The sequence below is a fragment of the Leptomonas pyrrhocoris genome (assembly GCF_001293395.1).
Source record: "Leptomonas pyrrhocoris isolate H10 chromosome Unknown, whole genome shotgun sequence".
In the NCBI taxonomy this organism is placed as follows: domain Eukaryota; phylum Euglenozoa; class Kinetoplastea; order Trypanosomatida; family Trypanosomatidae; genus Leptomonas; species Leptomonas pyrrhocoris.
Window position 1 is genome coordinate 921,600 of NW_015438358.1, and position 20,079 is coordinate 941,678.

At 55.4% G+C, this 20,079-nt stretch overlaps 7 protein-coding genes across 8 annotated transcripts; all 7 read right to left on the minus strand.

Moving 5' to 3' along the window:
* Positions 1-689: 689 nt before the first annotated feature.
* ABB37_01350 (putative RNA-binding protein) lies at positions 690-2,018 on the minus strand (the record flags this gene model as incomplete). Its single annotated transcript, XM_015797816.1, has 1 exon — positions 690-2,018. One exon carries the CDS (start codon positions 2,016-2,018, stop codon positions 690-692), a length of 1,329 nt encoding a protein of 442 aa, XP_015663336.1.
* Positions 2,019-3,079: 1,061 nt separating this feature from the next.
* On the minus strand, positions 3,080-4,399 carry ABB37_01351 (putative proteasome regulatory non-ATP-ase subunit; the record flags this gene model as incomplete). Its single annotated transcript, XM_015797817.1, has 1 exon — positions 3,080-4,399. Exon 1 carries the CDS (start codon positions 4,304-4,306, stop codon positions 3,080-3,082), a length of 1,227 nt encoding a protein of 408 aa, XP_015663337.1. The 5' UTR covers positions 4,307-4,399.
* Positions 4,400-5,152: 753 nt separating this feature from the next.
* Positions 5,153-8,851, minus strand: ABB37_01352 (hypothetical protein; the record flags this gene model as incomplete). 2 transcript variants are annotated; one of them, XM_015797819.1, is made up of 1 exon in its annotated part: positions 5,153-8,851. In XM_015797819.1, the coding sequence occupies exon 1, from the start codon at positions 8,507-8,509 to the stop codon at positions 5,153-5,155; it is 3,357 nt and encodes a 1,118-aa protein (XP_015663339.1). In that variant the 5' UTR covers positions 8,510-8,851. The 2 variants fall into 2 exon arrangements, with proteins under 2 accessions (XP_015663339.1, XP_015663338.1); XM_015797818.1 differs by having other exon boundaries at positions 5,153-8,530.
* Positions 8,852-9,287: 436 nt separating this feature from the next.
* Positions 9,288-10,968, minus strand: ABB37_01353 (hypothetical protein; the record flags this gene model as incomplete). The annotated part of the gene is made up of 1 exon (XM_015797820.1): positions 9,288-10,968. The coding sequence occupies exon 1, from the start codon at positions 10,926-10,928 to the stop codon at positions 9,288-9,290; it is 1,641 nt and encodes a 546-aa protein (XP_015663340.1). The 5' UTR covers positions 10,929-10,968.
* Positions 10,969-11,597: 629 nt separating this feature from the next.
* ABB37_01354 (hypothetical protein) lies at positions 11,598-13,514 on the minus strand (the record flags this gene model as incomplete). Its single annotated transcript, XM_015797821.1, has 1 exon — positions 11,598-13,514. Exon 1 carries the CDS (start codon positions 13,467-13,469, stop codon positions 11,598-11,600), a length of 1,872 nt encoding a protein of 623 aa, XP_015663341.1. The 5' UTR covers positions 13,470-13,514.
* Positions 13,515-14,323: 809 nt separating this feature from the next.
* ABB37_01355 (hypothetical protein) lies at positions 14,324-16,778 on the minus strand (the record flags this gene model as incomplete). Its single annotated transcript, XM_015797822.1, has 1 exon — positions 14,324-16,778. Exon 1 carries the CDS (start codon positions 16,430-16,432, stop codon positions 14,324-14,326), a length of 2,109 nt encoding a protein of 702 aa, XP_015663342.1. The 5' UTR covers positions 16,433-16,778.
* A 747-nt stretch (positions 16,779-17,525) lies between these two features.
* ABB37_01356 (phosphatidate cytidylyltransferase-like protein) lies at positions 17,526-19,292 on the minus strand (the record flags this gene model as incomplete). Its single annotated transcript, XM_015797823.1, has 1 exon — positions 17,526-19,292. The coding sequence occupies exon 1, from the start codon at positions 18,948-18,950 to the stop codon at positions 17,526-17,528; it is 1,425 nt and encodes a 474-aa protein (XP_015663343.1). The 5' UTR covers positions 18,951-19,292.
* Positions 19,293-20,079: the final 787 nt, after the last annotated feature.

The window sequence follows — 20,079 nt, forward strand, 5'->3', positions numbered from 1 at the left end:
GTTTACTTGATGAATCAGTAATCTTCAAGAAAAGAAAAAACAAAAAACCGCAGCGCCTTCTTGCTGCGTACCTGTTTACCGAGTTCAATGTGAAAGTGTTGAAACGAAAGAAAAAGAAGAATACCGGATGGTGTAGTGGGGGAAACGAAAGAGAGTAAAAAATCAGATGTCAAAAGCAATGTGGCAGCAGAGAGAAGAAAGAGAGGAAGGCGAAGAGAGGTAGAGTTCAAAAAGTCCAGGATGAAGTGCTCTTCAATAGGAAGAGGAAAATAAATACATATATATTCTTACGTCCGAGCTGATTCTTCACTTTCCTACCCATGTCTTTTCGGGGACGACAACACGTTCTTTTATTCGATACGTGTTGTCAATCACAGGACAGCATTGCCGTACTCAAAATAGATAGGTACATATGCTGAAGAAGGACTTGGCCACATGAGTCTGGGCCTCCACACAGTCTTCTGTTTGTCCATCACCTTTTTGTTGTTGTCGTTAAATAACAACTTATTCGTAGATCAGTTACTGCAGCTTACTTCGACAAGTCCTCGATTTACAAACGCGCCACGTACGCAACAATTTAGAAAGACGAGGAAAAGTTACCCGAGGGGAAAAAAAGGCCAAAGACGGCCTTACGCACAGCGCGCATGTCAACGCGAGGAATGCCGGACCGTAGACTCGGCATGCCACGCCTACTCTTTCTTCGCCCTGGGGGCAGTACCGGCCCTCGGTCCGCGTATCATTCGCTGCTTTTTCAGCTCCTTCATGCGCTGCAGCTTCTGCACCGCGTTCGTGTTTTCAATCGCGAACGAAACCATTAAGCGCCGCTGATCGCCAAAGATGGTCGGATTGTTGTTGAGCACGCGCAACGTGTGGAGGGCCACGTTGTGGTTGACAAACTCAATAAAACCGTACCCACGCGACACACCCGCCGTATCCTTCAGCAGCTTGACGTTGCGGATCGGACCGTACTTACCCCACTTGCCTTTCTCCGTATCGTCGGGGTGCTTCTTGAGGTATAGACGCGCCTGTTCCGCGAAGAGGCGGCGCATGTCGTTTTCTGACATGGTGCGCGGCAGGTTGCGCACACTCATGCGAGTCTTACTCACAAAGTAGTTGCTATTCGTAAGCTGCTGCTTGCGCGCCGCGTAGTCGTCCTCGATCATTTTCAGGTAGCGTGGGTGCAAGCCCTTCGCGGCGGGCGAGTCTGGCAGGATGAGACCTTCCTGAAGGAGGTACAGGTTGCGCGGGTCGTCCGCGGCCACCTTCGTACGCTTCTTCTTCTTCTGTTGCGCACTCACCGCCTCCTGCGTGTCGCTTCTCGACAGCACGCGCAGCACCGTAAACTTCGTGCCGCGCATCTCTAGGAAGGGGTCGCGTACAATGAAGCTGTCGGTGCGCATCTTGTGCAGCATGCGTTTCGCCTGGTGGTGCGAAATTCCCTCTGTCTTCGCCTTCATCTCCTCGCGGCCGGTCGCCGACACCTCGCGTGCGTTCTGCTGCGCGTACTCAAAAATCTTCGTCGCCAGCTCTGCCGTTTTGCAGTGCACGAAGCCGGTGCCGGAGAGAGTCTTGCTCGCCCGGTTGCGCACAAGCAGCACTCGCTTCACGGGGGCAAAATGAGTCTTGAAGTATGTCATGAGTTCCTCCTCGTTGGTGTCGAGCGGCAGATTTTTAAGGAAGAGTTGGGTCTCTAAGGGGTCAATTTGGTTCATGCGCTCCTCCTTCTCCTCGTCCACGTCACTCTGCACCTCGCCGTCTTCATCCTCGCCGTCGCGCTTAAAGTTGAAGGTGTTCTCCTCTGTGTCGTCAGCCTCACGACGGCTCCGTTTTCGGGTCGCCGTCGCCTTGTCCTTACCGCCCTTGTCTTTGCCGCGCGTGTACACCTTCGCCAGGGCCGTCTTCCAGTTCGGCTTTTTCTTCTGCAACTTCGACCGGATTTGCTTTCGAATGCGCTGCTGCGCCTTCTTCTTCCGCAGCGACGACGGCGTCGCCTTGCGCTTCACGGTGCCCTTCGCCATTCTCGTTCCGCTCTTTTTGATTATCAAATACGCCCGAGGCTACTCGTCTCTCTTCAAAAAAGAGAAAAAAAAATAATGCTCTTTGACGAGCTCCTTCGTTGAGAAGCTCCAGTTAAAAACGCGAGCCAAAAAGCTTCTTGCTTACATTCACGAAGTCAAAGAAAAGGTAGAGGAGAGGCAGAAAGAGGAAAAAAAGAACTGGTGTGGTTGTTCATGCCGGTGTTTTACTCGAGGTGAAGGCATCGATTGCCATTCATGTCAGCCGTGCGTTGTACGCTAGCAACACGTTAGAAAGACAGATGATTTCAACCTCTCTTCTGGACGAGCACGCGTACTGTTATACAGTTGCGCTCAATGAACAAGATGGAGCAAGAGAAATGCTCGCTGCATGTCTCACAGAAGGCGCCGCACTTTGGATCCGCATATGCAATGAAAACCAAAGACAGGTATCACTTTCCCATTCCTCTCACCGCAGAAGGAAAAGCCCCGCAGCACTTGCATGAGAATGCTGTTGTGGTTCTTTATCTTGCCTCATAAATAAAACGTTTCTGCTTCGCCAAACCCCGGTAAAGAGAAACAAGGGACACACACACACACACATACCAGAACACCAGAACACCATAACAGCCAAAAATAGAGAAAGTAAAAGGGAAAAGAAATGCACCACGAAGACGACAACCCGATGGCTGTGTGATACGCAGGTTTTCCTTATCGGTAAATGTAGCTAGTGTGAATCCGTCTATAGCAACAGTCCCGAAAAAAACTATGAATGCGAATGCGCTGCAACACAACTCAGAAAAAGAAAAATAACGCGAACGGCATCGACTCCTTCATGCTGCGCTGTTCTTTTTCTTTTCTCTTCTCACACTTTTCGGTGTGTCCCGCTGCCTTCACGACGAGTCAACTGAACAACCGCGTGGTCGCCTCAAAGGACGCATGCCTGCTTCAAGAGGCACCTGTGCAGCGGCGCATACACACGCACATCTACACACATACACACACACGCTCGCATGCAATACAAAACTGGCTCTCTCCCTCGCTATGTATTTTATTTTTTTCCTTTACATATCCACCAGTCGGGACAACTTCTGAATGCGGTTCAGCAAAAGGTCCCCGCTCTTCACGATGCGGTGGTAATCAAAGTTTGTGGTGTCACCGCGGTACGTCTTGACGCTGCCGTCTACGCGGTCTACCTTGCACGCAATACGCTCGTTGGATATCAGCGTGCACAGCATGTTGTCCAGCGCCGCCACCGGGATACCAAAGGCGGTTCCCATCGACGCCAGCGTGACGCTGCTGTAGGAGTCCAGAAACTGGGTAAAAACCAACACCCGCATTTCGCGGAAGAAGTAGCTGATGTGAGGGGAGAGGTACACGACCTTCCGCAGGTGCTGGCACACCACCTCGAGGTTCGGGAACACCTTGTTGTATTGGCAGTCGTAGATGGAGTTGACCAACTCATGCACGTCGTCCACGCCGGCGCGGTTCACCTCTGGGCTGTACACGATGCGCTTGCGCAGCTCGGTGCGGCTCAGCACCGGCAGGCTGGTCACTACGGTGATGAAGACGAAGTCCTGGAAAGAGATGAGCTCGCCGGACGCAAACGTGGTGATGGAGTCCAACAGCAGAGCAGACCCGCGCCGGAAGTCGCGGATGAAAACGTAGTAAATGCCCTCGTACACGCGCAGGCGGTTGCGGCGCTCCCAGTCACCGTCCTTCATCAGCCGGTGCGCATCAGTGATGCCCTTCGCAGCAATGTCGTTGTCCGAGAAGGCAATGCCGAGCCGAATGCGTTGGAAGTAGAGGTCGAGCCTCGGCCCTGCAGCGAGCGTCTTGGCAGCGCACTCCTCATTTGTTTTGAGGCACATCTCCAGATCGCCGATTCTGGCGTAGTGGTCGCACTTCGCCTGCAGCACGTCTCGCACCTCCGTGTCGCCGAGGTTATCCACGGCATCTCGCAGCTTGGCGTCGAAGGCGGCAACCTTCTTGGCGTTGATCGCGTCCATTGCCTCCAGCTTCGCCTCGTCGAGCGGGAGACCGAGGGCCTCACAGACGAAGCGGATGTACGGAGCCATATTATGTGTTTCCATCTCCTCCATCATGGCTGTCTTGGCCGCCTCACGTTCCTCCGAGGAGCTCCATTGAGAGGTCAGCGTGTGGCGCAAATAGAGCAACGTGAGCAGCGGGTCCACGGGGATGTTGGCCTCGTCTACCTCCACGGCGGTCTGCTCCTCTTCATTCTTGTGGAGGTCGTCCTCTGGGCTCAGCGCGGGTGCGGGAGACGACATCACTTACGGTGAACGTGTCTGCACAGCTGTATATAGAAGAGTAAACAGCAGGAAGGTAAAGAAAAAAACACGTATACACAAGATTCTTTCTTCTTTTTTTTTTTTGAGAACGGCAGCGAAGCACGCATGCACAATTACGCGTGCGCATTGGCAAGTAAACGATGGGTTACGTTGATCAAGTAATGAGCACAAGAGAACAGGAGGTGCAAAAGCGAAAAGAGGGGTCAACGAAGATAGGAGTAAGCTGTGGGCGTAGCTCATAGATCATCCTCATCAAAATAAAAAAACGGGGTACGCGCTTCGTGGCCTTTGGATTGGTTTTCTCTTTCCCTTCTTCTTGAGGCAAGGCCTGTTTTAGTAGCAGCTGACGAGATGATTAACTCCAACCAAAAGTTGACGCATTCGCCAGTGGGAGGCACAGAGAGCCGGCGTACAGAGAGGACAGACACGCCTTTTCCTTTCGTCGAGAAGTGTGACAATCTGCTTTGCTTGCTTTGTGGTACAGGAATCGTGGTGCTGGGGAAGAGAGTCATCAGCTGATCCGACAATCATCACCCACACAAAGAAGAAAAATAATAACCTAATAAACAAAGGATATGTTTGATTAGTAAATGGTACAGTAGAAAAAAAAGGTCTCCTCTGGCAGCATCACAGCAGAGACACGTGGAAGAAACCGAAAAGAGAGCAGGAGAGATAATTCAGGGTTGTGCGCCGCGATCAAGACACTTTTCAGATCAGAAAACGACTCATTGAAATCTTTTCCTGTTCTTTTTGTTGAAGAAGCGGACCGAGACAGGTTGCCTTCAATGTCCGCAGCTACCTAGGCACCAATACTCATACATTCTCTCAGTAACCGTGACGCTTTAGAATGGCATCTGTCTGCGCATCAAGCGCCGTCCACGGGTCCTCGACGGGGGGCAGCTCCTCCAAGGACTTGCGCGCATTGGCCTTACTCAGCAGCTGCGGAGATTGAGAACTGCGGAGGTTGTCGGCGTACGAGTGACGGTGGGTCGGCGTCTGCGTCGCACCGCTTTCGGTCCGCATCATCGGCACGGAATGCTGGCTCTCATACGCGGACGGTAGCGACGCCTCACGACGCGGGCCAAGGCGGGTGGGCACGGCGTACGGCGAGGCAGAGGGCCGAAGCGAGCGCTTCGCAATCGGAGAGAATTGCCGCGAGGGGGAGCGCACGCTGTCCGTTGCGTTGCCGCGGTGCGGCGCCGTTGACGTTCCTACGCGGCTGCCGCTGCTACTCAAACGAGGTGCGGACTGGAGAGAAAGCTTCGCCATGGCTTGTCGCCTGTCGGACACACCGGTGCTGTCGCACACGGCCTGCACAAAGCGCTCATCGCGGAACGCAGCCCCTGAGCGTAGCAGCTCCAACTCGTTCATGAGTCGCACATCCGCTGCCGTGGCCAGCTCGTCGTGGTGATGGCGCGTGTGTGTAGATCGGTGCCCGGCCTGCCTGCTGCCCTCGCGAGAGGAGTCGAGGGGATGCGGCTCGTGAGCTCTGCCTTCGTCCGCTGCATCGCTGAATTGCAGCGGCGAGTGTTCCGTGTCGTCGAAGTTCCGGTTGGGTGAGAAAGTGCAGTCGCCGTACCGCTTCTCCTCCTCCATGGCGGTCAGGCGCTCCAGTCGTCGCTGTCGCGCTTCGCTCCACTGTTCATTGCGCGCGAGAAACAACTCCGCGGCTTCGGGCAGCGGCTTTCCCTTCAGCGACGTATCGAGCGACCTCTTCGCCTCCGTGTCCGTTTCCTTCGACGGCGACTTCGCTGGCACCGCTGCCACGTCGCGCGCGATCGTTGATCGCTCGTAGATAGGCTTGCTTCCGTTTTTGTGCCGCGCCATGCGAATGGAACGAGGTGTAATGCGCGGATGGAACGTCTCCTCTGCCGTGGCCTGCTCGCGCACCCGCTGCAGATTCTTCTCGCGCGATTTCAGTGCTTCCTGGAGAGAGGCCACGAAACGCTCTTGCTGGGCTCTGGTCAGGGCACCGCCTGGTGGATTTGAGGATGCATCGCGCGCTCTGGTGCTCTCGTCCGCGCCATCCCCCTCTCCACCGTCGTGCCGAACAGACCGGCCTTTCTGATCACGGCTGTAGCGCGTCAGCACGAAGTCTAGGCCGGCTTTCCGCAACACTGCGCGGAAGTCTTGCTGCTCCTCTTCTGTCAAGTCTTCGTAGTTGACACGACGGCCGTCTTTCCATGCAGTTGGCATGGCATTGGGCGTGAAGAGCTGCTGTCCGGTGCCAACCTCGTAGCGCTCCATCTCTGGGTTGTGGTAGCGGAATACAAGTCGCGCGGCAACTGACGCTCGCCGCGCCGCGTCCTCCTCAACACGGCTCAGAAACTGCTTCACGGTGTCGCCCTTCTTTTTGTCTCCCCGCTGCAGGTCGGAGGTGTCGAGAAGGGAGGTCTCCTGCCCACTCACGTCCGGGTTGCGCAAACAGTGCAGCACGGCTTCCTGCTCCTCCTCCATCTTCGATCCAATCGGTGCACGTACCAGGTGCGCGGTGAGTGCTCGTGAATCGCACGCAGTCGTCTCAGCCGTTGGTTTCTTTGCCTCCCATAAGCTCGGTCGAGCTTTGAGACGCTCCTGCGCCGAGGGCGTCTCCAGCAGACGCTGGCTGCGCTCCGTCATGAACTCTCCCGGCGCGGCCATGCCACTCTGCGCAGCGGCCGCCACCGCCTGCTTTGCTTCCAGTTCGGCTTGACGCTCGTACTTGTGCTTCAGCCGACGCTCCGCCTCCTGCTGCCACTCAAGACACTTCGCCATAAAGTCCTTTGTCCCTTTACCGGAGATGCTCTGCGCGACACGGGACACCTCCGGGTGGAAGGTGCACTGCTCCCGCTCCGCCGCCTCCACCTCCTGCACGTGTGCGGCGTGCCGAGCAGCGTTGGCGCTGCGCTGCGTCGCGGCGGCCTCGAAGAGCTCTTTGCACTTCGCCTCCTCCGTCGCATTGGCCTGCCGGAGAGCGGCGCGGCGACGATCTCTGCGGCGCATGTCAGACAGCTGTTCCAGCAAATAAAGGAGTGAGTACGCGGCGGTGGTGGTAGGGTGCGCAGGCGCCGGAGACGGTGCGGCAACGCTTTCTGTCGCTGAGCAGACGTCCTCCGCGGCGCAGTACAGCACGAGAAGACCCAAGGGTAAGTCGAGTGCATATATGGGTGGGGGAGAGCTGGATGTGTTCGTTTTATTTGCTTTATCAGGTGTAGCCGTTTTGGACGGCGTACCTCCGGCTGCGGTGAGCAGTTCGGCGATCTGTGCAGCAGTGATGGTGGCCTTCTTCGGTTTCTGCTTGATGGGTGTGGCAGCGCTGTGCTGGGCACGACGCACGGCGGTGTGCGACGGCTTCTGGTGCGGCCTAGCAGCGACTGCGGTGGTTCTTTTGAATTTGTTCTCCGACGCTGCCGGCGGAGACTCGGGAGGCTGCTCCCTTTTGGTTCTACGGCTCGCAGTAAAAGAAACGGCAACGGCAACGTCGTCTGATGATTCACCACAGCGCGTCGGTGTTGCGTGCGTTTCAGCAGTCTCCGCTGTTGTAGGCAACGGTTCAGCGGGAGACGAGCGTGCCCCGTGCGTTTCGCCCAAGGCTGGCTGCGACCCCTCATCACCGCCGTGACTGGTAGAAGGGGTACACCAAGAAGCGGCGGAGTTCTTTGGTACACTCGGCAGTGGTAGTGGTTGTGGTGGCAGGAAAAGAGAAGAGTTAGGAGCATCTGCTGTTTCGCAGCCGGCACTCTTTGTGGCTGCAGTGGACTTCATCGCTGTCACCCGCTCGCTTCGTAGAACTCCGTCGGTCGGCGGCGACCGATGCTCTTTCCCCTTCAAAGCGCTTAGGGTGGTAGCAGAGCCAGTCTTCGGCGATGGTGGCGCCGCAGCAGCAGCAACGGGGCTCAGCTGTAAAGTAAGAGTTGTGGGGTGAGCCGTAGATGCCTCAACTGCACCTTCGTTGTGATGGTTGGTGTTTGCAATCGCGCTTGATGGCAGAGCGGTATATGCTGGTGTTGCCGCTGCGGCTCCGCCAAGACCGGCGTTTTGCTCATGGGAGGACTGACAGTTGTGCACAGTAGGGACGATGCCTACCGTCTTTGGCGGAGCGAAATTCTGCGCGTCCTTGTCGCCGTGATCGCTGCTGCAGCTCAAGGAACCTCGTATGTTCTGGCGGAGCGGCGCAGACTCCTCTTCTGCTGACGTCTCCATCGCAGCGCAACTATATCTCTCTGAACAGAAAAAAAATAGGATAGGTAGTGTAGAGAGAGGTGAGAGGGTGTCGCTTTCCTTCCACCATGAACAGAAATGGTGCGTTGCTTTCTCAAAAACAAAAGACTGATCGTGTTGCAAGATCTTTTTTTTCACGATGCATCGATCTCGCTTTGTACTCGCTCTTTGCTGGCGCCGACAGAACGTGAGAAAGCAAATGAAGTCGAAAATTACAAAGTGATTCTTCAAAACAATAGAGGCGGTCCATACAGTTCCTGATTACCTCGCCGGTGTGACGCGTGTTTCTCTTCACAATGAATGTAAATCAGCAGTTTGCAGTGCTGTGAAAAAGACGCCCAGTCGTTGCGGAGCCGCAGTGTGTTCGAGATGAGAAGTTTAACGTGGCGGTGGAAGAGACAGCAGAGCGATGAAATCGAAACAAGATCGTGGGCAAACAGGGAAAACAAGCGAACGCTTTTTTTGCCCGTTTACGTCACACTGAAGTCTCCATTTGGCTCGCGGTCTATGTTGCACACAACGCGGTCTGTAACGAAGGTTTTCACAGCTTCGAATTGGGAGAGAAACACCCATGGCCATGCAGAATAAAACATCATAAATGTTCGCTTAACGTTACCGTAGGCAACAAAGTATCGTCATTAAAATGGTGTAAAACACATTAGTTTCTCCTCTGGAGCTTTCGCTGCTTTGAGAAGTTATGTTACTCACGTCGGCACAAGCAAGATCGGTGCGTTTGCGTGGAGAGAGGGTACACCACCGGCTACGCACTGTCGTCTTCCAAGTCACGCATGAAGAGCGATTTCCGCTTTGGCTTCTGGCGTTGGCTGGTGAGAAGTGGAGGGGGTGGCATCGCCGCATCCAATTGCGCATCCGTGTGCTCCACGATGTCCGCAACTCGGTAAGTACTTCGCAGAAGGAACGGTGCGGACGGGCTGGCGGGTGCTCTTTCTTCCTCCCGTGCTTCTGTCGTTGCTGCTCCAACAGAAGACGTCAACTCCGGTTGGTTGGCGTACGTTGACGGTGCCACCGCCGCTGCAGCCGGCGCCGATACCCCCTTCCGCTCCGAAACAGTATCACCACGAAAGTGCACGTGCCGCTCTTTACGAGAAGATGACGAGCACGTGGACGAGGCAGGCGAAGCCGCGGGAGCATCTGAGTCGCTCGTAGCGTTCACTATCGACGTTGGAGGTTGCGACAACATCTGCGGAGAGGATGGAGATAGCACCGGAGGCGGAACGACAGCTGGATCAACGTGCACCGCTGCAGGGGGAGATGCATCTGCTGCTGCCGCCTCTGTTGCGGTGCAGCTGCTAGCAGCATGTCCAATGTCTCCAGGAGTACGATACGTTGTTGTCGCTGCTGGAAGAGTTGCGGTGATGGTCGCACTCTCTTGTTCTGCGGAAGAGTGCGCTTCCTTTGCAGGCTGGTCAGAGGAAAGAGCAGAGGGGGAAGGCGTGGGGGGAGCCGCTATACTCGTAGGGTGCGTTGCTGTCGCCCCAGCGCCCTTGGTACGGCTGAAGACTGTCTTCGATCCTGCCAAAGCAGCCTGGCGCCGCCCCAGCTCTGCTCTGACGCGCCTCTCCTTCTTCTGGATCATCCGCTCCGTCATTATTTGCTCCACGTACGCGTCGTCCTCGAGACGATCGCCTAATTCCTTCTCCAAGGCAATCAACTCATCTTCGGTCAGTTCATCTTGCTCATCGAAGGTGGCAAGGGCTGCGTCAATGGACGAGTAATCCAGGTCTTCTGCCAGAGAACTTGGTACGGGGGACGGATTGTTTGGAGGCTTCTGCACGGCCGACTCCTTGGGGACGTGAACAGCTGATGGCGCCGCGGCTGTGGCGGGTGCTCGCTCTTGTTGCCTCTGTCCGTTGTTCTTAGCCGGAGGCGAAGAGGACGCGGACACTGGCGATGCAGATGACGGCCGCGTGACTTCCTTCACCAGCGTTGCATGAAGTGCATCTTTCTCCGCCAGGAGTTGCACCACCACATCCTGTGCCTCCGGCATCTCGGAGAGAAAAAATTCTTGCTTCGAGCGAAGTGTCGCGTCCTCCTGCCGCAGCGCCTCGACTTCGCGGCGCAGAAAGTCAAGCCGCCGCCCGGCGATCTCGGCCGCCTGCACGGCACTGCGCTCGGCAAACCAGCTGTCTCCCAGAAGAACCACGATGGTGTTGGTGGCGTTCAACTCCGCAGCAAAGTACGCGAGGCCGCCCGCCACCGGCGCCAACACACGCCGTCGACTGCGCTCTGTCAGCACCTGCAACGTATCCTTGAGGGCGGCGTACTCGCGCAGCTTACTCTGCGCACGCTCCCGTTGTTCCTCATTTTGACGGAGGAGATAGAGGTACAGCTCAGCTCCTCTGAGCACTTCGTTCTCGGTGTACTCCTCCTCAGTGCTCATAGTGGAAGCATCTAGTGAATCTCCGTGTGTGTATTCGCGCTGGCACTCGCCGGAATGTAGAAATGAGAAAGAGAGGGAGGAGATCAAAAAGGGTGGCAAGTGCACGGTTTTTTAGCGTGGGCAGCGCCAATGACTGCATTCAACGGCGCTTCTTGACAACACCTTAGAGGGGGGAGGAACTATACAGCGAAGGAAAACTACATGCATCCGCGATTCGAAAAAAAAGAAAAACGCAGTACGCAAGGTTCTGAGAAGTTCTTCTCCGCATTGCTTATCGCGTTTTAAATAGCTGTCGTCAAGACACAGTGTTGTTTTTCTTTTCTTAAAAGAGGTTTGTGTTTGTCTGCTTGTTCATTCTCAACTTCTTTGTGTTTTTCACCGGTGTGAAGGAGGCGGTGGGGCGCACCGTGCATTGGCAGAAACGCCAATCCAACGTATGTACATCGTATGTGTGCGGCGCACAAACGCCTCGCAGTGATAAGCGCGTCGGCCCTTCGTTCGGTGGAAGAACGAATAAATCCTTTTTTTTAACAATAAACAAAAGCGCCGCAAGTCAGCTGCACAGCAAGAAGAGAAAAAGGGTGTTTATGCTTCAGCCACGCAGGACGTAGTGGAGCAGGAAGAGACGAAAAGGCGCAGCGAGGGTTCTTGAGGAGCCACGAGGCCGTACTACGCGGACACCGTCTTCTGTGTTGCGGCCGAGCCTGCAGAAACGGCAACAAGCGTCTCCATGCGAATCTTCTCAGCTAGTCGATTGCAATCATCTCGCAGGTCGTTATCGTATGGTGAAATGCGCAGCGCCCGGTCTAAATACGCGTGGGCCTTGTGGTACTCCTTCAATCCACACAACGCGGCAGCGCTGCGCACGTAGGCCTTGAGGAGCATGTACACGTGGCCGCTTTGCTCCCCCAGCTTCTTCGCAGCGGCCCGTCGCTGACGCACCAGCTTGTCTTTGTTGTCATCACTCTCTGTTGATGGGTGGTCGCTTGAGGCGGCAGCGTTCGACGCAGTAGTGCGGCCCGCCGCATCGTCCTCGTTCTCTTCCTCCTCGTCGTCACTGTCGAGTTGATCGGCGGCGAGCCCACCGGGCTGCTCCAGCGCCGCCGCCACCTCCCCACAAAAGCGAATAATCCCCTCACACCCCTCAAGCGCCGCCCTAAACTTCCCCTGCCGGAGCAGCACTGCCACTAAATTGCTCTGCGCCTTCGAGTCGAAAGGATTCGCCGCGAGGACAGCACGATAAGTGGCCTCGGCGGTCTCGTAGGAGCCCTGGTAGTACTGCGTGGCGGCCTCCTGCATGCGTGTGGCGAGCGGGTCGCTCTGTGTGTCATCCGCAATCCCCCGCTCCTTCATCTGCGCCTCCAGGAGAGCCAAATCGGCGGCGACGTCTTCGTCGCTAGCGGGGTCGCGGTAGGCCGCCGCCATGCGCAGGTCGGCCACCCCACTCTTCAAGTCATCGGCCCAGCAGTAGGCGGCGCCGCGACGGGCGTACAGCTTGGTCATAAGTCCGCGGTAGCGGTCCTGGGTCACCTCGCTTGCGGGGGTGTTGGCCAGCATCGTCAAGGCAAGCGTGCAGTCGTCGATTGCGCGTTTGTAGTTGGCGAGGTGAATAAAGCATGCCGCGCGGTTCATGACGCAGGTTAAGAAGGCCCCGTCGCGCTTGATGGACTCAGAATAGGCGTCTGCGGCGGCCTTCCACTCCCGCGCGCGGTAGTGCTTGTCTGCGCGCTCCTTCCAAAACATCGGGGTGTCTTCAATGGACACGGGCTTGTAGCGGCTTTGGCGGTAGTAGTCTTCATCGCCACGGGAGCGTGTTGGCATGGCGAAGGTCTTGGGCGTGAAGTCGATGGTCACGTTGACGGTATCGACCTGTCGGATGGCAGAGACGGTTGTCATCACGGCTGCCGGCGCTGGATCCTGCTGCACCACAGTAGGCGGTACCGCATCCGCGTCTGCTTTCTTTAGCGCTGCCGCGTAGATGTCCGCCGGGGACTGCGGTGCGGCGCTGCTGGTGACTTCCTGTTGGTCCGCCTCCCACTCGAAAAGCTCCTGCTCCGCAGCGTCCTTCTCCGCCTTCGCCTTCTGCTCGATGTGCGTGCGCTGCTCCTTCTCCACATCCCACTGCGCCTCCAGCATGCGGCGCTTCTCTGCCTCACGCTGCGTCACGCGTGCGTCAAGCTGGGTGCGGTAGCGCTGCTCAGCGCGCTGCATAGACTGCTGTCGACGCTGCAGCAGTGCCGCCTTCCCGATGGACGTCTGTCGGAGACTCAACGCGTCCCAGACGACGTCGGGCGCCGCCTTGTGCAGCTTCAGATGAAGCGCTAATCCATCCTGCTTTTCTGTGAAGTAATGCGTTGACTTTTCTGGGTTGATCTCATGCAGCAGGTCGACGGCTAAGAGGTACTGTGGGGGTGCATTTGCCTTCACGAACACGTCTGCTATGAGCACGTCGACGGTCTCCCTTTTACATCCTTTAAATAGGATTTCCAGCAAAACGTCCTCGCCCGTTTGCTCCCACTCAAACTGAGGCTTCACCGGCATGCTTCCTTGCGTGCCTTCAAAGGGTGTGTGCAATGAAAAGAACTCTAGTCATACGAGAAGTGGCAAGCAGATACATGAACGGGCAGGATGAAAATGGAAGCAGACGAAGAGAAGAATAATAGAAAACCCAAAAAGAGTTCGTGCAGGTTAGAGCGCTGAAAGCATCAAACGTGTTGTCCTTCTTCTTTTCCAGCCTATCACTTAAGACGCTTTTCGAGAACAGCGAACGCTGCCATTTAATCCTGCAGCTGCAGGCAAGGCACAGCTTCCATTACTCCTTTTGCCTCGGGTTCCGTCAACAGCATGAGCAGGGTTTGTGTGTGTGTGTGCGCCTGAACGCTGCCTTTTGCTTTCGCAGGATTCCGCGTACGCGTGTGCACCTAAATGCGTTGCTCTTTTCACATTGGTGGGGTCGTTTTAAGTGAAAAGCACAGCATGGAAATGAGCGACCGGGCAGGCCTCGCCGGCGTGTTGAAGAGAGAACCAAAAGATTGCGCAAACTACAGAGCAAGGTATCAAGAAAGCACCACAGACGTTGCGGCGTACATACGAAACGCGTAGCCGCGCAAGCATAAACAAAGTCATAAACGCACGCACGCTTTGGGGAAAGAAATATCAGCAACAGCAGAAACGAATGCTAAGTTGGGGCGCGCACCATGAAAGTAACAAAGGCAAACGGACATAGCACTTTTTCACCAAATTTGCCTCATCGAATCACCCCTTTCCGTTGTGGGCGGACAAACCAAAACAGGCAATACATATATATGAGGGAAAAGGCCACATGACTGGAAGAACGATCGCCAAGGAAAACCAGAAGAGAGAAAAAATAAAGACAGTATGAGAGTGATTGCACGTCAGCTTGTCTTTAAGGTGCCTCGGCCCCTTGACACCATCTGCGCCGCGTTTTTCACCGCATGTGTGGCAAAGCTGCCCGCATTTTGCCATCCCCTGCGAAGCGATCCCTGCGTCTTGGCAAACTGATACCTCAGAACATCCCAGAACACCACGGCCTCGTTTGCCGTGCGGTCCATGACGTAAAAAGGCGGTAGCCCATCACTGAGGCACTTCTGCTCGTCGCAATAGGCACCAAACAACACGGCCTGCTTAAGCGTCAAGCCGTCCGCAGAAGCGCGACGAGCCGCGTCCTCCTCGCTGTCACCGCCCTCCGCATCATGGTAGGACGAGACAGCTGCGATGCGCAGGTACTGGTTGCGCTCTTCCAACAGCTTCTGCTGACTGTCTCTGCACATTTGGAAGCACAACCGGCAGAGCGGCTCCCATCCGAGGGAGTATCGCTGGCCTTCGCACACCACGTCTGGGCCCAATCCACGCTCACCACAGCATGTAGGACAGAAGAACTGCCCACAGCGGCCGCACATGACGCGTGTGACGGTGGTCGAGAAGGGGGCGTTACAGTCCGGGGCAGCGCAGGCGGCACTGTAGCGGGGGACGCACAGATACTGCGCCGGGTCCATCACACGCTCCCGGTAGACCTGGTGGTCCATCACTTCGAGCATGTGCAGCAGCGCGCTCGACTCGCGCAGCAGCTCGTCAAGTTTCTGTAACACCGGAGTCGTCTGGTTTGCGGCGCTGTTCCACGCATCATCCAGCTTCTCAAAGAAGGCAGCCCCCAGCACGGCGGCATCTTCGGCGCGAACGCGATTGGCCAAGAGGATGTCGTGCACACGCCTTCGCACAAACACGTCGCGGGTGCTGACGGGGATGGTGCTTTTCATCACCTTGACGGCCACCGTCCTGGCAGGAGCAGCGGGAGCCGCCGCCGCCGCAGGTATTGCTGATCGAGCGGCCCGTGGTGGCGTCGCACCAGCATCCACTTCGCCTTCCATACGGTGATTCTCTTGGTATGCCACTGCTCGTGCAGGCGGCGAGGACTCCGCACCCACCCATGCTTCCGCCTTAGCGCGTTGGGACGTCAAGCGACGGCCTTCATTGGCGAGCACGATGCGAGAGAAGGTGGTAAAAGACTGGACATCCGCCTCTGCGTCGCTGTCCGTCTGAAGTACTGGCGCCATTTTACTGTCTTTTGTTGCCTGCGATGGCGTGTCCGTCTTTGGCGCGCGATGAGGGGCGGGGGTAATCATGATGCCCCTGCCGACGCCGTCACGCAACGCGCGCTGGGCAGCGGACGGGATAAAGTGATTCGGCTCGTACTCAATCTCCACCGTGTAGTTCTCCGTTGCAGTTGTGTCCGCCGTGGTCGGTGACCGTGCTCGCGGGCCGGAATAGGAAGAGTCGGACGATGTACTTCTCTTGCGCTCGTAGTCCGCCACGGCGGAAGGGGACATCTGCTCTAACGAAAAAGCAGGCGGCAGCTCTGAGGACGCGATTGGGGGGGCAGAGGAACGAACCTCTGTCATGCGGCCGTCCGGCTTTATGTGAAGCGGCTCCACTGAGGTCGCCTCGCTCTCAAAGAGCGCCCTCGCCCGCGTAATGGGGGACACGCTGGGGGGAAGGGGGTGCTTAGTCGGGTCGCCTTCCTCGTCGGTGTTGGCATCGGCGACCTCGCTTGGAAAGTGCACGATGCGCGCCGCCGCCTGCGAGGCATTTTCTGCGTCGTCCTCGCCGACGCGTACGTACTCAAAGTCTTCCGAGCACGTTAGTTCGTACTCGTCGTGCAATGCCTTGAGGTCTTTCTTGGAGAGCTTCTTGATGTACTGCGTGATCTCTGCCTCTGCAACGGTGGGTGGCGGCTGCCGGATGGAGAAGGGGTCGATCTGCACGGTGCGAAAGGCGCTCTTCTCGGGCAGCCCGTTCGTCGTCGCCGAAACAGCACGAAAGCGGCGCCACGACTCGAGCAACGCCTCAATGGAGTCGAGCGAAGGCCCCACGGTAGACAGAAACCGGTGGGTGCGATCATGCAACTCCTCGGCATCACACGGCAAAGCGTGCTCAACTCTGGAAGGGTCAGATCCGTCTGAACCTCCGTTGGAAACGGGTGGCATTTTTTGGCGTGTGTGGGGGGAGGGAGGGCAGGGGCAGGATGTGTCCTTAAAAAAAGCCCAAAACGGTTTTGGGCTGTTGCTGCGAATCGTACAGGAGGCAATAGAGCCTGCACACCGAGCAGAGAAAAGGAAAACAACACTCACAAAGCAGATTTTTAGAACGCAATAGAAGAAAGAGGAGAAAAACACTTCGAACACGTTATATATTTCCACCGTGTTCCGGCAACTCTGAGAGCTTTAGGTATTCATATATACGTAAATAATACACTCTGGGAAAATAAGGGGTGCTTCACTGTTTTCACCTTTTATCAATCGTCTAAATTGTTAAGGAGGGTGAAAAAGTTTCTCCACAGGTTTTCAAAAAGAAAAAAACGATGGAAGAAAGAGGTGCAGAGAAAAGATGGTTGGAAAAAAAAAAACGAAATGCGTAGAGAGAGACCGAAAACGGCAGGTGCTGCTTTCCAACAAAACAAAAAACCTGGTTCATCACACCTTCATCGCAAAAATGAGCACGCTGTGGAAGGCTTCGCAGAGCAGACCGACACCGGCCTACGCCTGGCATTTTTTGGTAAAACATGACTTTTTCCCCTTTTATGATTGGCTTCTTTCTCAATACTAGCATCATGCATTTCTCGAACTGCTGTTACGTAGGAACAAAGTAAAAGGGGAAAAAAGAATTAGAGAGGAGGACTTGCAGATTTCTGAGGCTCTCGTGCGTGTACCTTCCTGCATTGTATTCCTTCAACATCAACTCCTCTCAGTAAGCATGGTTTCACATCACCAATAATGAAATGCAGTTTTACAATAATGCGCGCATGGCTTCACAGCAAACCTAGAAAAAAAAAAGAGGCAAACCGGGCCAAACGAAGAGACAACCCGTCAAATTAGCAAAAAGAGAGTTATTAACAAAAAAGGGGGGGCTATCTTACATATCTCCCTTACTGCACTTCTCCAACCGCACCATCACGGGTTCGACATGCTTTGCCTAGTCGCTAAATCCGAATTCGAAGCCATCGCGCTGTTAAACCAGCAGTAGCAACGGCAACAGTTTCGGTCTGCCATCGAGGGCCCTGGCACCTAACGAGTTTGCAGCTCACGACATCTTCATGATCGTATTCAACGCGCCGTACATGAAAGGGAAGACGAGGAGCATGCCGTCAATGCGGTCTAGCATGCCGCCGTGCCCAGGGATGATAAAGCCCGCGTCCTTCACACGCGCCGTGCGCTTGAGAAGAGACTGCAGCAGGTCGCCGTACACGCCAAGCACACCCATAACTGCCCCAATAACCAACCACAAACCAACGTGCTGGAACACCGGGGCGACCAGATGGGGCGCCGGCGCGTCGACCAGTCGCGCGTAGAACCAAAACATCAAACCCGAAAACGTCGCCGCATTCATGACCACGCCCGCCACTGCGCCTTCCACTGATTTGTTCGGGCTAATCGCACGGTAAAGCTGATGGGGACCGCGCAAGATCAGCCGCTTCACCCAACTCGCCTCGCATAGAGGGCGTTTCCCCGTCTCCGCAGCAGGCACCTCCCCTGTAACGTCGTACACAGCTCCGTAGCGCTCCCGCAGCGTCCTCAGGCCTCGGCCCACCACCAGCGCAGCGATGTCGTTCATGAAGTTGCCAATAATCGTGGAGGCCAGCCACGGCACCCCGACGTTCGGGATGCGGTAGACGAATACGGGGATGATAATGCCGGTGATCCACAAGATGCCGAAGATGTCAAGGCAGAAGTCGAGAAACTGCTCCGTGGGCTGTCGCTCAGCGATCATGTGCAGCTCCATCGAAATAAAGTAGTTCCTCTGCGCCTTGGCTATGCGGGCCTCTATCGACTCGCCAGGGTCCGCCAACAACAGCGGTGGCCTCGGCTTGTCGGGATCTGTTTTCTTGGGGTGTGGCAGGTGTTGATTCGCAGCGCTCAATTGGTGACTCAGGCGGTCCATCGCGTTGCCCACCCTCATCTCTAGCCGGTTGTGCGCCGTCAACGTCACGACAACAAAGACCAAAAAGTAGAGCTCAAGCACCATGTAAAAGACCTTCACGCCGTGGTAGGCGGCAATGACGAGAAGCGACCAGCCGATGTGCTTGATGATGATGTAAAGGCTCAGAGGTGGGACGGGCAGCGGATACTCCATAGGGCAGAGAGGAACACCTCCTACCAACGGAGACGGTGGCGGCGAGCCGGCTACAAAGTCGCGTCCTGGAGCGAGCTGCGTTGCCGACTCCCGGAACGCGGTCTCAGGCGCGATGGAACTGGGACTGTCCATGGACATGAGCAACGCGACCTTGAGGTGGCGCTTCAGCCCACTCCACTCAATGCCACTGATAAAAGTGGCGAGAAAGACTAGCAGAGTGCCGCACTTCTCAGAGTAGGCGCCAAAAGCGATGATGGACGGCCCCACCGTGGCGATAGTAACGGCGCGCACTTGCAGGTTCGTGAGTCCCAGGCGGTTCCGCGCAGGCGCAGCTGGCTTCGCAAGCGCGGCTGTCTTAGCAGGCGCACGGCTCATCGCTCTGTGTTTGTTGTTGGAGAGCAATCTTTTCCTTTTTTGCTTCGAATGGGCAACAAAAACACAGCTATGAGTTCATAAAGCAAATAACTGAAAAGAGATATACAAAAACACTTCGTGCCAAGTCGCATGCGCGCAGCTGCTTCTTGAAGATGGAAAGCGATGTGCAGTGAAGCTTGTTAGAAGCTGTGTTACATTCACCGTATAGTGAGGTGGAATAAAGCACACAGAAGAAAAACAGAGAGCAAAGAATTACGAGCAACCAGGGGATATTTCCGGTGTGTGTTTTAGGAACACAAACCGAACTCTATTCGAAAAATCCACCGACCTGGTGTAATGCGCTGCGTATTGAGCGAGCAAAGGTTAAGAGGAGGGAAGGAGAGGAAAGTGTAGATGCGCCGAGCACGCGAATCTCAATCATGCACATGAGCTGAATTCCCTTAATATGAATACGAGCACTGTTATTTCTCTCAACAACGTAGCTACACGTAAGCTGCGTGAAAAACACTGTCGAAGAAAAGGACTTCAATATCGGCTCACAAGGCAAGAGGGTGGCATGGGCAAGAAAATAAAGAACGCAAAGGCTGATCATTCCGCCCGATTGGGGCACCGCCATTCCCCTCCCTCCTTCATTAAACAAAAGGCCGCCTGGAAGCGCCAACACGCGCACCTTTCTTGAGTGTATCGACTGCAGGAAAAGGAAAAAAGCGAAAGAAAGAAAAAAGCAGAAGTGTTTCTTTTTTAATTCGGACCCGCCACGCACAGCGGTTCCTTTTATATAAATTATTAGCGCTTACTTTCCGGTGGATCTTCACAACAACAGACAAGTTCAAAGTATTTTTGAAAAAAAAACTTGCAAGAAACGACAAGACGCGATGCAGCCAAAATTTGAAGGAGACACCAAAAGCACAGGAGAAACAAAAAAAACCGACGAGTACTCATGTCTCTCACAAGTTCAACATCTCTTGCGATTGCCGTAAAAGAAGGGGTCGGGCCTCTTCTATGCGCGTGAAAACAGCTTTGAAGCAAGAAGTGAACCTGGCAGGTAATACGTGCAGCGGCGGGGATCTAGTGGCACTCAAGAAGAACAGAGTTCCCTTCAAGGAGAACCGAACAACAAAACAAAAAC